Source organism: Pogonomyrmex barbatus, unplaced genomic scaffold, assembly GCF_055798465.1.
Source record: "Pogonomyrmex barbatus isolate J1 unplaced genomic scaffold, ASM5579846v1 scaffold6, whole genome shotgun sequence".
Lineage (NCBI taxonomy): Eukaryota > Metazoa > Arthropoda > Insecta > Hymenoptera > Formicidae > Pogonomyrmex > Pogonomyrmex barbatus.
This window is the reverse complement of record NW_028297160.1, coordinates 10,522,176-10,539,901: the sequence shown is the minus strand read 5'-3', so window position 1 is coordinate 10,539,901 and position 17,726 is coordinate 10,522,176. Positions and strand designations below refer to the sequence as shown.

Here is a 17,726-nt window from a genome sequence, read left to right as displayed (position 1 = left end):
GGGCGAGTATCTTTCGAGTTAAGGACGGCGCGACCAACGCGATTGGTCCGCGGCGAGGGTTACCCCAGCGGGTAGTCGTGTGCGGTGCGAGTCATCGATCGCGCCTCCGTCCTATGAGAAATCCGGAAAGCCAACCCCTGGCAAGCCGTAGGCCCCGCCCCGCCACCTACCCCGACCGCACCGACATCCCTTCCTGCAACTTGCAGCTTAGCCGTCCTCGCGTTCGCTTGCTACCCTCCGCTAAACTCCCCCTCCCCTCAGCTATCTTCCTCACCCTGCACCGCGCGCGCCCCAACGTTTCTCCCTCCTGCCGTCTCCCTCTGACACCCTTTAATTTATCCGCTCGCCCCGTTCTAGCGAGCGGCGGCCTTCTCCTTCCCCTCGCTCGCACCCCGCAGTCTAGCTATCGCGCGCCGCGCAATAACTACCCCCGTGACTCTCGAAGCGTGACTCCGAAGCGCTCTTTTTCTCTGTCTTACTCCCCGCCACCCGTCCTTCTCCCTCCTCCTCGCTATCGCACCCCTCACGCTTTTACCCCCGCGCTCCTATCCTCTCGCCGTATGAGCGAGCCAACGCGCGAGCGTACGTACGTAAGCGTGCACACGCGCGCGCGAATGTGTATGCGTTTACGCGTGTACGAGCGAGCCTCTCCTCATCCGTGTGACCTGTGGTTTCTCCGGCGTTTTCCTACCCTTAGTAGTGCGAGAACAGTGCGCCTATCCGTCGCGGCCCCGTCACTCGTCCCGCGAAGCGTATCGCAGGACACGAGGGTGCTTGCGCACCGTTTCTTCTCTCTCTCTCTCTCTCTCTCTCTAACGCGAGCGCGCGTCCAAAACGTGTGTTGTCAGCGCGCGCCGACGCTCTAACGACACGCGCGCGAGTCGAAATTCCGACGCGACGCGACGCACGGCGACGGTCGGCATATTGTCACCGCTTGCACGGACCGACTGTGACTTTCTTACGAACTACCAACCCTCCGCATTCTTCGAAGGGCGAAACAACGAACATCCGAGTTCTCTCGTCTTCTTCTCAACGTTCTCACAGTTTCGGTTCATCGCGGTTCATTCGCGATTTCTATCCGAACGAAGGAAAGAAGGGTGCGTCACGATGATGATTCTCTCACGATGACGACGTCATTAGTTTGCGATGAGTGGCGATCACGAGTGGAAGTGACTCGAGAAAAGTGACGGCACGGTAGAGGCTACCCACAGTAGTCTCGGTGTTACACGCGAGAACGTTTTACGCCTACGCGGGCAGACGGCAAAGAGCGGGAAGCGTAAAGGAGAGGAGAAGTTACGTGTCAGACTGGTGTGGGGTAGTGGTGAAAAAAGAGAGAGTAAGAGAGAAAGGGGGGAAGGGAGGTAAAGACAGAAAGAGGGGGGTGTGGTAGGTGGCGGAAGGACGATAGGGGGAGAGGGCGACTCCGCGAAGGGTGGGCCCTCCAAGTGTCTTGTGTCTCCTATCATCCTGTCGTCCAGGATATCGCTTACGAATGTCGCGCGATCGAGCGATCCGTTTGCGATCCACGACGAGGCGCGAGAACGTCTCGGCGACGGCCGCGTATCGACTATCGACGAGCCCCGATATTATCCTTGTCTGAGAGCCGACATAACAAACGCGCTTCACGTACCTGTGTATCGTCCTGATGGACGTGCGGTCGTCCAAAGCGGACAATCGCCGGGTCGCGTCGCGCGAGACGACGACGGCTTAATCGTCGACGGCTCTAATGGCCGGATATCTCCGAATATAAGCGAATCCCGTCGGCGACGAGAGAACGACGTGCGGTTATCGTTCGAAAAGTCGTACCTGGCTAGCTGGACTAGCCGCGGAAGAAGTGCCGCAGCGGGAGATTTCTCCAGACGGGCCGACTCGAAGGATGTCCGGCGAGACGGAAATCGAGGTGTCGGTGGTGTCGGAGGAAGATTTGGAGCTGGAGGGCTCCAGGAGCAGCTCCACGCCGGCGGAGTTGCTACTGCAAGAGAAGAACGGCAAGTCCGGTTGCGGCCTAAACAATCACCATCACTCGTTTAGTTTCGACACAGTGAGCAAGCCGGCGCTCAGGCCAGCCTGCAATCCACAATACACGTCCTTCAGTATCTCCAGCATCCTCGGCAGACCGGAATCTCCGCCTGTCGATTCGACGACCTCCACGGGATCAGGGGAGAGGCAATCGTCGGACGTCGATAGGACGTCGCCGTTGCCGCCGGCGAACTCGCAGAACTCGCAAAGAATACCGCCGTCGTGCGGTAGTCCGGGGAGAATCTCGTCCTCGCCCACGTCCCTAAGATTATCCGGCGGTCAGCGCGGCGGATTATCTACCAGCCACGTCTTAGAACCTAGAGCGAATTCCACGGGTATCGGTATTGGATGTGCTACCAGTGCTACAAGTCCGGCAGCGACCTTCTCGCCGCCCGGCGATGCCTCTGCCAATCCGTTACTGGGACACCAGGCGTCGGCGGATCTTGCGATGCTATCGAGGTACGTGGCCTTGGACTTGATTCCTTGTTTTCACAAATTTCCTGGCGATGACAGACGAACTCTTGGTTGACACTGATTAATCTTGCCGTATTTATTTTGTCGTGTTTTTCAAATTGAATAAGACATTACATAAAAGTCGCGATTCTAATTTTTATATTTTGAACTTCGTGAAAATAGAGCTATAAATATAAACGAAATTCTATAAACGGGCCCAAAGTGTCCAAGTAATTTCCATAAAAGAATCGTTCTTATCCTACAAGGTCCTTTGTCGATTTTCAATCGGTATCATTTGAACATTACTTATCGCCACAGCTTCAATTTGCAAAAGATAGAAACAATTTTGATATTATCTTGAATTATAAGTAATTATTCTCAATATTGTTAATTATTGAAAATTGTAAATCATTGAATGTCAAACTGCATTCATCGATTGCTATTATTGGAAAATCTATGATTCCATCATAGTACAGCTGTGTCTCACGTTACGTAATGTCTATGGTAATATAAAAGACTGACGCAACAAATAACTATTTTGTCAATTGAATGACTTCTGCATTATTTACGTATGGTCGAAAAATATTTTTAAACTGAATACAAAATTTGACTGACGTTATATGTCAATGAATTTTACATGTCTTGTTCTGGGAAATGAAAACACAGACAATATACATATGATAGAATATATCAGATGTCATGCACTTTAACTTGAATGTAGTTTCTTTTAAGATTCAGTCTGCTCTGTATAACAAAAAAATTGCATATTTCTGTCGTTACAATTTTCAATATTACATATTGTAATATTTCCTTAACATATCTCCAAATCTTGCTTGCAGAAAAGAGCAAAAAGTGCATTCAAAATTAGATGAAGAATAAGCTTCTTTTTTTCGTCTATTTACGGTTCGTAACTCTTTGAGCCTCTTCGACTTTAATCGGTTATTGAAACCTCAAAAGCTATTGACGTACCAGGAACTGTCGAAGCAATCAGTTTTCTTTCTCTTTTAACTACAAACGTTCGCAATTTCCATGACATCTTATAAATATATGTGATATAATCTCGCGAGGCAGTTTCTCGACAGGAAACCTATGAAGGCTAAGTCCCATGTTTCTAAATTCAATCTTGGAAAAACAATTAGCGGTGACAGCTTCGTGTCATTTCCGCGAAGAACATCTCATTTCCACGAGAAACGAACGCTTTCTTACGCGTGTCACGGGAAATAAAGCGGCGCGATAACCAATTTAAGTAATAATATTGTATTTTTTACTAACATCGTGAGAAGATACTTTATGTCACAAACACGTGTATCGCACGCATAGTTTATTCGCGTATGTGCGATGCACGCAATATCGTTATATTAAACTCAGCCGGATGTGGCAATGTGACCTTCGATTTTATAGGCCGCCGAAATAACTGGCCGAAATTCGAACCTTTGTGCTGATCGGCGATCGCCATTCATTTCGCCGGTATGTCAGTCACCCGAGCAAAACATACGAAGCACGTTGATTTAATTGTTATTTATATATAATTATAATACGCCGTTAGCGCGAAACAATTCTAGCGAGCATTTGTAAAAAAAAAAAGAAGAAAAAAAGAGAGAAAAGAGTAACGCCTCTGCATAATTTAACGATTTAAACGCCATCGTTTAACGGCTAATTCAATGCCATAGCCATTTAATATTAATGCAAAAGTGTCGGTAAATGGAGTTGCTAATACTTGCTAATGATTAATTAATTCGTAACATTGTCGTTATTCATATTCGCCGCTCGCGTAATTGGCGGAATTGTTGAATAAATTAAGACCGCGCCCTCTCTCAGGCAATTAGAAACTCCGCCGCGTTAGCGTTTCCGTGATAAAAACATGCATTCGCAAAGCTTTGACCCGAGAGATTCGACAATACCATTGCGATGGATTAATATCCGTCTCTTCGCCAGCGTTATTCGCATAATTTTACACGAACGCGTATATGAGTGCACAATGGGACGCGTTTTGCATTAGCGATATATAAATTGCACTAACTGAATCACGGAACGCGCGTTAATATTCGTTAAGAGCATCCATTTAATAAAAATCGAGAGAACTAATTTTCCGCGTCCAGCGTTATAATGATTGTAAAAAAATTTACAAAATTCACGAAAAAAAAGTAAATATTTTTATAGTGATAAAACAATTATAGTCCTGTCTCTTAATTTTGATCAATTCGAGAAAAGGATGTCCTTTCCAATTACACAAACACTTTATTTAAGAAATAATATTTTTTAAATAAAAGGTCACTGTCCTCTGAAAATGTCTTAGCGACAAAACTTTGTTTTCAATTAATTTCTCATCTGTATTGTTTTAATAAGAAGTTTAGTGAAGCTCGTTCCTATTAAGAAACTTAAAACTGCGAATTATGAAGTCGCAACAATGATGAGCTTCCTCAACATCTCCGATCGAAGGAAAAAAATCGATATCAAATTGCTGAAAGAAGCCGAGATATTTTTTGGTTTATAAGGAACACTCTGTTCCACGATCCAATGTCCGCGCCCGTCAACTTGGATTACCGGGCGAAAAGGGATGTACCCGAAGGGACAGTCTTCGTGGACCGAAGATTTTCGGTAGGCGTGATCCCGCTCGGATCAAGATACACGACATATTGGGGGTGGCGAAACGGTAAGGGGTAACGGCAACGAGCGAGCGCGTGCGGTGAGGATTATATTATGTGGGAATGGACCGACGAGGGGGCCGTAATGGGCCTATTAGGCTGTCTCATTTAATAACAACCGTAGCAACAACACCACCCTCTTTACATTACTTACGTTACTTAGGAGAACCCCCGCGCGCTCTATCAGATATATCTGTGAGGAATCCGAGCACGGCATCGCGCGCCGCAAGGGGCAGAAGCGAGATTCGAGGGTTCGAGATGATTTTATCAGATTTACACCCCCTCCTCGATTGACGACCTGCTCCCCCGCTCGCATCCACGTCCCCTTCCTTACCCGCACTCTCCCCCTTCCCCCCCCTCCCCCCCTCGCCGCTCTTTCTCCACGTCCTCGCCATGCTTGGTTGCTGGCGCGACGACTACGATTGCTTGTTTTCCACCCGTTTACCATTTGATTAAGTTCCACTCGTATGCACCGTTGGGGCACACTCCACTAAACGAGAAAAGCCCCGCCGAATGGGGCCCATCACGCAAACGAACTTACCGCGGCAGATAAATGGTAAACTCTGAAAAACAGATTTTCCTTTTTGCCAAATACATACCGTTAATTCTATTTTTGTCGGGAAACAAGATTATGATACTCGTGAGAGTATCATCAGCGTCACTTTTTTAAAATAACTAACGGAAACCCTTCAAATGCATTATTTATTAAATTATTTTTTTTCAATTCAAACAAATAATTTCGTTTTCTTATTAAATTCATCGAGAAGATTATTGATTAATATACAATCGAGTATTAATTCGTTAAAAATTGGATAAAGTAGGCTCAGAGGCTTTTTATTATACACACGTGATATACGATAACGTATCATAACGTATAATAAAAATAACCGACTCGCTTTCTCTTTGAATAACGGCGCTGAGAGAAGCGCAAATCACACGCAAATGCAACTTAACGCTGAATGGATATAATGACACCACAGATTTTCAGGCAATGCAGACGTAATTCATGCATCACAAAGGGCCGCGGAAGAGGCGCGTCTCTCGCTTGTAACAACCGCTCCGCGGTGATACGTAAAATTACAAATTGCATATATTCCATTCGGATCCATTTACGCGTTTAAATGCAATTCAACAAAAATTCGCGCGGCGGTATAGAATTACGCGATGATCGCGCGCTCGCGCCATTTTCACGCACGCACGCACGCACGCATTCAGACACGCGCGCGCGTATATCGCGTAAACGCGATGTCCCGGGCATAATTTCGCAAGCACGCTAATTAACGTCACGTAGTAACTGGCAACCGAAAGTTGCTAACCGAAAACGCGCACTTCGCGCTGAACGCGCGGAGGGGGGGGATGGGCAAAAAATCAATTAGGCGTAGAGTGCATAATGGATGCGGATGAAATACTGTACGCGTATAGTCCAAGGTTAAGGAGCCTAAGATTCCCTCGAGAAACAGGCCACCTATCCCGCGGCCCATTTGCTGCCGAGCGAGCAGCCCTTACGTCTCTTCCGGGAGGAAGCGCGCAAGTTCTAGGCTCGATTTATTATTAAATCGCCGCTCTACGCCAGCCTGAGATTCTCGCTCGCCAAGGTCGTGGAGAGAGAAGTTGGCGCCATGCGATCTCAGCAGAGCATTATCTATCCTATATATATATATATATATGTGTGTATGTGTGTGTGTGTGTGTGTGTGTGTGTGTGTGTGTGTGTGTGTGTGTGTGTGTGTGTGTGTGCGTGTGTGTGTGTGTGTGTATCTATACCTCTGATCAAATAATAATATTTCTCCGCAGGAGAGTAAGTACCCGCGCAGGGATTTATGCGTTAGATACGTCTAAATATGCGCTTTATGAAATCGTAACAATCGCATCCGACTTCTTATGGCGCGACTTGAGTCGAAGAAATGTGTTCCTTTAGAATTGATACTGAAAGTGTCTTATTATATATGCATAATGTCTTATTAGAACCGCCGACTTATTAGAATCAATCGAGCCTAGAATTAAAATTAATATCAAGTTCCGGACATGAAGAAGATGATGACTCGCAAACAAATTATTAAATTATTATTAAGACATACACACGGAAGATTAATAGAACGGAGTAATTGGATTTCGTCGCGGGTCCTAAATTTTAAAGTTAATTATCGCACCCTAACGCATTTGTCTCGTACGTCGTCGATATGTTTCGCAGATTCGCAATTTGCAAGGACCATTGATCCGGGCGCGAAAATATTTTTCGCTCGATTCGCTCGCGATTTCACGAGGGGACTCACATTCAAAAATGTTGCGCGCGGCAGGATCGCGAACGAAAGGATCCGTCTGATATAATCCGCGACAGAGACTGCCTCGTTAATTACAGAGCAGATGAATGATTCGTTAATTAGGGCGGGATCGCGCTACAAGTTTCAAAGGAAGATACGATAAAGCCTATTGTGTATGATCGCCTATTCGCGAACGATATGGATGTTTCGACGTTGGGAACAAATGCGCGGGATGAGCGACGGCGGCGGCCGTATGAGCCACGGATCGTAATTGCGCCGGGATACAATTCCCTCCGATTTCATTCGACACTGCTTCGTCTAGCGAAGTAGCGAGCTCCTGATTAAAAGTCGCGCAAGAAGACACGACGACACGGTACAACAAGTCGAAAAACATATATAGTACATATATAGTTGCATATCGCATCTCACTTCTGACATAAATCATTTTTTAGCAGCTTGTTAGCAGCTTGTCGATTCTACGTCAAAATTCCTGTAGAATTTTTTTGGAATTTTTTGGAATTTATTCAAAAGATTTGCGTGCACCAAAAAATATATTAATTTTCTTCGGGATATACACATCAAGACGAAGTTATTGCTGTAGACGTGAGAATAAATTCCTGGTTTCGCCTATCGCAAGCCAATAATGTAATGAAGCCAACTAGCGGATTTAGCCGAACGCTTTGAAAGCCAATAAATCATTGTTGGGTCATCCTGACGACGCTTTATAAGACGCCTTATAGTGTAACAATAGATTTCACCGTGTCGCAATTATATGTCGCGTAAGAGAAAAAAGGAAATAAAACTCACAGTCGGATTAAAATAAAAATATACAAAAAGGAGGCTTTTTAACATTCTAAATGAGCCGATGTAACAAACATAACTTGAAAATTTACCTCAGCCGACTACTTTCTTTCCTCTTTATTTCTCCTCGTTAATATCCGATAATCTATTTTTCGCTGTTTCTTTGTTCTCCTGTTTTCATTTTTCTCTGTAAAGCACAGCGTGATGATCGCATGTTAAGCATACAGATTGCAAACCGCTTTGGGCGCACTTTCGCTAGTGAACGCGATCGACTTCTCTTTCTTCGCTACGCTCCTAACTACCCTCGGTGTAACGATACACGACGAAACGTATCGTATTACGAGCGATCGTTAACGGCATAAAGAGTTTATATTTGAGAATGGCACTTACCGAGCGCACAAGCAGAGGCAGAATAATAATCAATACAAGCAAGCGGTATAACACGTCACCGAAGACACGGAGGGAAAATTTTAACGGAAATGCCCAATAAAGATGAACGCGGGTGCTCGGTATCAAAAGTGTATGTGCGCTTAATAAAACAAGTGCCAATGAAATTTAAAGAATTTCGTGAAAATTGCAAATAAATTAATATTTCATATGGTGAATTACAATTATCGTTATTAAAAATAAATTAAATGTGAAAATATTAATACTACATACAGAACCGAAAGCGGAGTACCATCAACTGGAAATCGAATGCCATCATTGAATGACTAAATACAATCGTTACATTCGAGAGATCATCGGTGGGACGGGAGAGGCACAGAAGTCAGGAGCGAGTCACGCGAGTCAAGTGCATGCTCGATGACCTAGAGACTCGAAAGAGCGCGTTAAAGGGAGGAGGTATCGTTGAGAAGAGTTCTCGAGTGCTTACGTAAAGAGGACTCGTAAATCCAGCCGGTCACGTCGAGCATTCGCGGCCGTCTAAGACGTAAGACCTACGGAATTAGGCAGTAAAAGGTGGTGGGACTCTACCCACTGCGAGAGATTCGAGTGTTTGGTGTTTATACCTGCTCCTTCGGGGAAGGGTCGTTGAATGCTTACAAAACAGGCGGTTGTCAGATTTCCTTTATCTTTTCCGGGGCATTTGTGCGTGCCCCGGGCCGTCGTCTCTTCTCTCCCGTTAGCCGCGCGAAGCCTTCTTGAGAATACCTCGATATCTCATCTCGAAGCCGGGAGAGAATCGTGGGGAGTTAAGGAAGAAGCGCATCGAAGATCGCGTGTCGCTGAGAAATTCTCTTAGGGAGGGTCCCTCTTAATTCCTCCTCTGCTTTGGTCTCGAGCAGCCTCGAGTTGATGTCACCATCGTTGCCCGTGAGTTGTCGATGTGTCGTGTCGTCTATCGCTCAGCGTGACTCCCTCTTGGTGATAGGCGATCGACGCGTGTGGAGTCTCGCGAGTCAACGAGGCCTTAACTCACATAAGCGTGAGTATCGTTGACTCGTTGACGATGAGGTAGAGAGAGGTCGAAAAAAAAAAAATCTATATCCGATCGATTCGATAAATATGAAAAATAGATTTTGCCAAGTCTATCTTTTGACTGAATAAAAACATAAACGTGTGTATTATTTTGTTGGATCTTCTCCTTAAATTACAAAATTTTTAAATATATATGCGTACGATATTAGTCGACGAAATTCCTTAGATAGAGCATCATCTCGAGATGAAGCGTATCTGAAGAGTATCTTCGTATATTTCGAAATGAATTTGCAAAGTAAGTATAATCGGCTAATTGCGAGGTAGAATATTAAAGCGAACAAACTGTTTATGAATGTCTCTTGTTAGGCGAGGCCTAATAATGATAATAGGCGCAAAGTGCTACTCGCACGATAGTGGACAAAGTCAAACACGCTTTCACGAGGCGAAACGCGTATCGAAACGAGATCGCTCGTCGCAGACGGACTGCCGGGGAAGCGAGGAAGGAACACGGGAAAGTACTAAGGCTTCCGAAGCCTCCTCGGCCCACATGCCTAACTAACCGGCCCTGCCTGCCGATATCGGTCGGTCGACCGACGGCGAATCCTGCCTGCCTATATTTCTGTTCGCCACAAATCGGTTATTCTCGCATTAAGTTTCCACGGCGCCTGCAGCTTCAACAATGGCGCTTAGGATCGGAAGTAACAATCAAGGGAAAGAGAGAGAGAGAGAGAGAGAGAGAGAGAGAGAGAGAGAGAGAGAGAGAGAGAGGCAGAGGCCTTGTTAAGCACACAAGCGAAATAAGAACCGGAGAACAACTGACCGTGAAAACCCAATGACAGATTTATCGAAAAACGATCTAAAACTCTGGACCGAAACAGGCCACTAAAATCATTAAGTTTCGTTGCAATATTTCGTTGCGTTACGGCGTTATTTATATCATCATTATGTAATAGGTACAACTTTTGAGACTCACAAACGTGGGGTATTGCTCTGTAATTAAGAATCACTTTAATCAAAGTCTTAAAACATCATTTTGTGCATAAAGCTACTATATGCATCACCGAAACGGGTGCAGGTATGCCTCCCTCTGATCAGCGCGACGATCTTCTCGAGAGCTTCTTGCTCTAAGCGGATTTTTACTCTTAATAACCAGTCGAGCGTTTATCCGTAGCACATCCGGCCATTGTGGCGGCGCAAACACCGTTTCCAAATATATTCCATTCAGTGGAGAGCTTTGCTTTCTCCCGGTGGTTGAGTAAATCCGAATGGTAATGGCCGCCGGCTACGAGCGACGGCACTTATCCCGAACGTAACGATCTCGCATGCTCGAACTACTCGTGTCACAGACAGACTCTGCTCGTATTTACGACGGTGGCGGTTCGTAAATTTTTTTCGCAAACAAAGCTGAATGCTACACTCGACTTGTTCGCGGCATTTGATTATTTTTTTCCTACGTGGTCGCGTGCTGGATGATGATGAAGTCCGATGGATTTCGCGACTTGCTCATCACTTTTAACGTTTAGTTACTTTACATTACTTTTTACATTGCTTGATATTTTCATGTCATGTTAAAATAATTTAATATAATAATGCAAGCATTGCTATATTAATTGAACATAATATAGTTCAAATCTCTATAATCAATAGTTGCAATTATATTTAAACATATTAAAAAGTTATAAAATTATATTAACAAATCCTTCCACATATTAAAAAAGATTTTAAGATTTAACATCAATCATCTTGACGACAGAAGATCAATCTGAATTAAAATTCTGAAGAATAAGGTTCTCTTGCATATAAATGCATATAAATTTTTAATAAATCTCTCAGAAAACTGAATGCCCTTTGTTTTCAATCGTTTCTAATTTCAACAAGTTACCTACATTTTGATTTTTAATTTTCTTTTAACTAAAAGAAAAATAATTAATCTCGCATTAATTGATTCATTACCATCAAAGCGCTTTTATTTACATCATCTGGAATTTATAAGATTAAACCATAATTATGTCCTTATGTTACAAAGAAACTTTGCCTCCTCGCATCCTATCTTAATTATCGACGAATCCTTATGTTTATATCAAAATATCGTAAAACACAGCGCGCCATTTTGTTATAGACTGATAGCGAGTCGATATCCCGTCGGCATTGGCGGTCTGTTCTACCCGTCGACGCTGCAGCATCTCCACCAGCAGCAGCAACAACAACATCAGCACCATTCACGACTGGCCGCCGCAGCCTCGTCCGCCCTCAGCAATGCCGTGCAGGTCGCTGGCCAATCGCCGGATATCGTCGACGCCGACGGCATTCGTGGTGTTCTACTCGGCGGCGCCGGCTGGCCGTTTCCATGGAGGCCGGCGCACGGCCTGCAGACACTCGAGCATCCCTCACCGAGCGACGTGGTCGGCACTCTCAGTCGCGTCAGTCCCGCGTCCGCGTCTTTCCCGCAGCGAGGTGAGTTTTCGATTCCCTCCTCCTCTCCTCTCTCCCGCATGCCCAGGCAGATCGAGACGGCTTATTAAGGATAATCCGAGGGAAAACGCGCGCCGCGGTCGGAAGGAAATGTTAACATTGTTTCGCAACAGTGGTTCTGGAACATCGGCTTTCGCCGAGCCAGACAGAAGTATGGTAATACGAAGCGTTTTCCCTTTTTGAGATTTTTTTTTTTTTTTTTTTTTTTTTTTTTTTTTTGGTTAAGTAGAAGACCGAAACACGAAGAGATGATGATAATTTAGATTTCGTATGTTTTATATGCAATAGAATATTTCTTCTTAGAAATAATAATCAAATGATAATCAAATTATTCCAGCAAAAAAAAAATTAGAAATTACGTCTATTTATAAAACAAGGACGTGCTCCGAAAGAAAAGATTAAGTGAATAAATATTCTCGGCTACATAAATATTTCATTATTCGCTCTGCCTGATGCAATAATACGAAGCAAGGTCACAAACAGCAATTAATTAATTAATTAATTGATGTACTATTAATCCTATTATTGTTACATAACAATGACATTTAATTATTATCTCATAGAGTCAGCTAAACTTTTTCAGCTCGATTAACAATGTCAGAATCTTTCTCACTACTCTCAGTCAGAAATTCCAAAGATGCGCCAGAACCGCGCAGACCGATAACTCGAGACGATCGAACTACGCTAACTCATATAGATCGCGAAGAAAGGACGAAGGAAAACGAGGGTTAACGTGGGGAATCTTTGTGAAGACATATACAGATATATTGTCTGCGTGCGCGTTATAGACGCGTTCTATGTGTATCTATGTGTATATCTTCGCGTATACAACCTACGCGTAAGGCTTCCACGGCTTCCACCACGTCGACAAACCAACGTCGATCGCCTTACCCGCCGATCGTTTTGCTTCTGCCACCTTGCCTAAGCACTTAGGCAGTTACCATTCTCACCTATGGACGACACATGTGACGTACGCGTGTGATCGTTCGTTTAGTTTCTTATAACGAGCAAGATTCTTTAGCAGTGGATAATGATAACGAGGTTAATATGGTCGCTATCGAGCATTATTTTTGTCTATAAATCCGATGATGATAGAAAAAAATCTCTAATTTTCTTTTAAATCGGTAGTTTTTGTCGAAAATAAAATGGATATAATTTACAACTAGCACAAACAAATAAGACAGAAAAGGAAATATTTAAGACTGTACAGGAGAGAGATTGACAGATTTTTTTTTTTTTAATAAATCTTGTTTTAATGGTAATAATAATAATTCTTATTCTATGAGCAAAAAATGATGAACAGCACATATTTTTAAAAATACATTCTGCTTGATTATATTTCCTGGGTATAACAAATATCGAATTATTGATTATAAAAAAGGATTGTATCTAGTTTCTACTGACTTTTTGTCTGTGCCACGATTATTTGTAGAGAGAAAGAATTAAACGCATTCTGCACACGCACGATAATGACATTTTGCCACAAAATGATCATATTTTTATTCTCAATCGATTAATATGGATCACGAGAGTATCGTACGCCAATTAAAAAGGCACATAAGGCACATAAAGAAAATATTTATCGGAAATGAACAAATCGTTGTATGTTTTATTGTTTCCTTTATATTCTCACATACTACAAAAAGAGATACGACATCATAACGGTATTTCATACAAACATGCATACACGACAAATTACGTCATTGGATGATGCATCTGCATCGATAACGGCATAGGGAATTCAATACGCAGCAATTACGTCAAAATGGATTAATAGAATATTAATTAGCGTTCTATTAATTGATTAAATATTCAATACGGATAGAGAAATGTATAATGGCGATTTATCGGAGCGCGTGTGAGAGAATTTGTAAATTCAAAGCCCTCTCGCCAGGCTGATTGACGTATACGGATCACGTTTAAAAAGAAGAGCGATTAACGCGCTTACCTTTCTCTCGTTAACGATTTGATTATATCGATAAATACACGCGGTGTGTGTCTTCCATACTTCTCACGCGTTACAAATATCATTATCGTTATGTGATATCACAATCCTGATCTCCGCGAGCTTTGCGCCATTAATCAAACTTATCCCGCGTTACTCGTTAAGAACAATCCCGGTTAGAGAGATATAATAATCCTCGTAAATAAAGAGATCTTTGTTTCAATAACTTGCGAAACAAAAGAAATAATTTACAGAAAAGCATAACTCTAGAAACAGCTATCGATTTCGAGTAAAAAAGTATACGGAAGCTCTTGATCGCGATGATGCGCAAAGATAAAAGTGTATTGGAGAAAGAAAGTAATTATAATTTTCTTTATATACAGAGAAAGAATTTCAAGATAAATATATGATTCGTGAAAGAGGCATTGTGAAAACACGGAGAAGCTATGTTGTGATTGAAATCAACACGAGTGTATCTTTCTTCAGACGAACTCGACGACGACAACGGTGATGATCGCTTGCACCGCGCGAGGAGTCCGTCGAGCGGCGACGAGGCACACGACGATCTCGGCGAGGCGGACGACTGTGCGGATGGCGATGGCGAAGGCGAATCCACGTCCACGAGTCTTCACGGCACTTCGGTGGGAGGTAGCGGTGGCGGTGGCAGCGGCGGCGGCGGTGGTGGTGGAGGTGGTGGCGGTGGCGGAGGCAACGGCAACAACAGCGGCCAGAACAATGTACAAGTTGGTGTGGATGGTCGCGAATCGAATAGCATTAAGCGCAAGAAGAAGACCAGGACGGTGTTCTCCAGGTCGCAAGTCTTTCAGTTGGAGAGCACGTTCGACATGAAGCGCTATCTCTCGTCGTCGGAGCGCGCCGGCCTCGCCGCCTCGCTCAGACTCACGGAGACCCAGGTGAAGATCTGGTTCCAGAACCGGCGGAACAAGTGGAAGCGGCAGCTAGCCGCCGAGCTGGAGGCGGCGAACATGGCGCACGCTACCCAGAGACTGGTCAGGGTGCCGATCCTATACCACGAGGCGTCAGCCGGCACCGGCACTTCCGCCGGGGTATCCGTGTCGGTGACGGCGCCGGGACCGGCGGGACCTCCGGTGCCGTCCTCGGTAGGCGCGACCTCCGCCCTGTCGCATTCGGTCGGCGTCGGGGTCGGCGTGGGCGTCGGCGTTGGTGTCGGCGTCGGCGTCGGCACTTCGTGCGCGCCCACCACGGCGCAGCCCATCTTCTATTCCCATCACCATCAGCATCACCATCACCACCCGGCGGCGGCCCATGTGCAGGCGCACAGTCTCCTATCCCACCAGGTGCACCCGCAACCACCGCCCCCGCCACCGCCGCCGCCCAACGGCCAACCACCGCGGACGTCCTCGCAATAACACCGTCCGACGACTTACGAGGGTAGCGTGCGGCTGCTGCGGGAGACGACCACTCTGAACAAGATGATCTCCGTAAACGACGCGGCGACGCCTTCTCGTTTGGACCGCGCCGTCTGGCTGATCAACGTCGACGAATGAACGCACGCTTGATAATTGGTACTCCGGGCCTCCGGTCGTCCCGCGACACTCCCTGAGACCGATCCCGCGATACCACGGACACACGACACGGCTGTCCCCTCGGCGGTAATTCGAGAGCGTTGGAATTCGAAAATGGTTTTCTAATGCGAACTCGCGACCGCGCGGGCAATATGGATAAATGTGAGTATGCGCGAGGAATGTAGAGTTTTAATTCGCTTTTATATCTCAATTACATAAGAGAAATTATCTCATTAAATCTAATGTCAAAAGTGCACTTTATTTTTTATCGGACGATGCGCTCTAGTGATGATTATTTTATTGAAAAAGTTCGTATAAATGTACGTAGGATATTTTCTCTTGTAATTGTCCATATTCATAATTATTTGAAAAGCTAGTGTAAGATACATTTTTGAATATACACTCATAAGTAAGAAAATGTAGAAAAATATTTTACTTACACAAATTTCAGATATAATACTAAAAACAAAATTACATTCACACAGAATATAAACTTAATGAGTTGAAACTCTACGTTTTCTTAGCATAACTTTATACTCATGTCTATTCACATCTTTTATCCTTATCTAGGAAAATGTAATCTCTTGCAAATAATTTGATAAAATTATTTTTCATATTTGATAAAAAGGCTTTAAGACAATTCGTTTACCCCGAAATAAAATACCAAAAAAATGTGCTAAAATAATATACAATATACGTTCTAGTAATCGTATTATCGTAAAAATAATAGATTCCCAATTATTATGTCTAACTAACATTGGACAATATCCCATTTTTAGTAATGTTATTTATCTCTTCGGGAAAACGGAAGACACTTTTGTCTTATACCTTTTTCTACCGAGCCGTAAAAATACTTGTGCTAGTCCGCGCAATTATGCAGGGAATTAAACTGTGATTATAATGATTTTATGTCGCTTCCTTGAGTCACAGGTGACGAAAGCCACGAACTCATACGGTTTCCCTTCCAGTTTGTCATCGATGTAATAATAGCGCATCGTGTCTTGTTGCTCTTAGTTTGTATTATAACGGGATGCAAAATTTCACAGTACCGCAATCGACGGACGGAAATTAGACTCTATATTGGATTCTCGTAATACATATATCGATTCTGATATATATATATATATATATATATCGGAGAGATATAGGATCTTTGTAGATAGTATAATGTATATTAGTAGCGATTCTCTCTCTCTGATTTTGCGCGCGAAGAAAAACAATTCGCGCGAATACGAGAATGAAAATTTTCGAACCGTCCCTAACTGTGCGACGCCCGTTATCTTAATTATGAATTTCGAATCGTATCCGTTTCTCTAATCGTTTGTAAATAACCCCTGTAAATAATCTTTGTGCAAAGTGTAATTCGCGATGTGGAATTCTGCGCGCCGAGGGGCACGCGCTGTGAATCGATGACCGGAAGAACTTCGTTAATATGATCCAAGGATTAAAATGTCGGTGCAACTTTGGCAAGTTGAATTTTCAAGAGACATGGAACAGTGAGCGCTTCACGCTTAACATTGTATTTTCATCGTCACGGATATAAGCGCGGAGATCGTTTCCGCGTGTCTACAGAAATTTGAACTCGCTGGAATTGCACTGGTATCAATACCTGATGTAACCGGGATTCGCTGTGGTTGTAAAATTGAACATATAGACACACAGGCAGAGATAGGCATACGCATATATGCACACACACATACACACATACACACGCGCGCGCGCACGCGCGCGCGCGCGCACACACGTAAGACACAGGCAGGGTTCCTACGATATATTCCACCTGTTGTGATAAGTATCTAAACGAATAATTTTATTAAACAGAACGGTAGAGTTACGAAATTCCGCCTCTCTCACATTATATATCACCTATCTATAGACGTCAATTAAGGAGAAGGTTCGCCGTACTGTGTTTTATACGGATATTTACGTGATCCGGGATCTCAAATTATTGTACAGCCGATCGTTTCGTAATCGCTAAATAATGATCGTTAAACCATACAATACACGTCGTTTCGAGTTTTCTCTACTCAAGATCTACGTCGAGCAGATCCACATTGGCGATCATCGATCTTGTTTGCGAAGTAACAGGGAAAATACGTAGATTCGACGACATACGGTGGGATCGACGAACGATCGAATAAAAATACGAATATCGTTTAAATTGC

At 44.1% G+C, this 17,726-nt stretch overlaps 1 protein-coding gene across 1 annotated transcript; it reads left to right on the top strand.

Annotated features, from left to right (window-relative positions):
- The first annotated feature begins 264 nt into the window (after positions 1–264).
- Hmx (H6 family homeobox) lies at positions 265–17,400 on the top strand. Its single transcript, XM_011647801.3, has 3 exons — positions 265–2,478; positions 11,717–12,051; positions 14,501–17,400. The coding sequence occupies exons 1-3, from the start codon at positions 1,877–1,879 to the stop codon at positions 15,403–15,405; spliced, it is 1,842 nt and encodes a 613-aa protein (XP_011646103.3). The 5' UTR covers positions 265–1,876; the 3' UTR covers positions 15,406–17,400.
- The last annotated feature ends 326 nt before the right edge of the window (positions 17,401–17,726 follow it).

What these genes read in the sequence shown, in the direction of transcription:
- Hmx (XM_011647801.3), top strand. Translation starts at nt 1,877, where the DNA reads ATGTCCGGCGAGACGGAAATCGAGGTGTCGGTGGTGTCGGAGGAAGAT. An exon ending in GATCTTGCGATGCTATCGAG is followed by an intron (nt 2,479 to 11,716) that starts GTACGTGGCCTT and finishes ATTTTGTTATAG; the next exon opens with ACTGATAGCGAGTCGATATC. An exon ending in CGCGTCTTTCCCGCAGCGAG is followed by an intron (nt 12,052 to 14,500) that starts GTGAGTTTTCGA and finishes ATCTTTCTTCAG; the next exon opens with ACGAACTCGACGACGACAAC.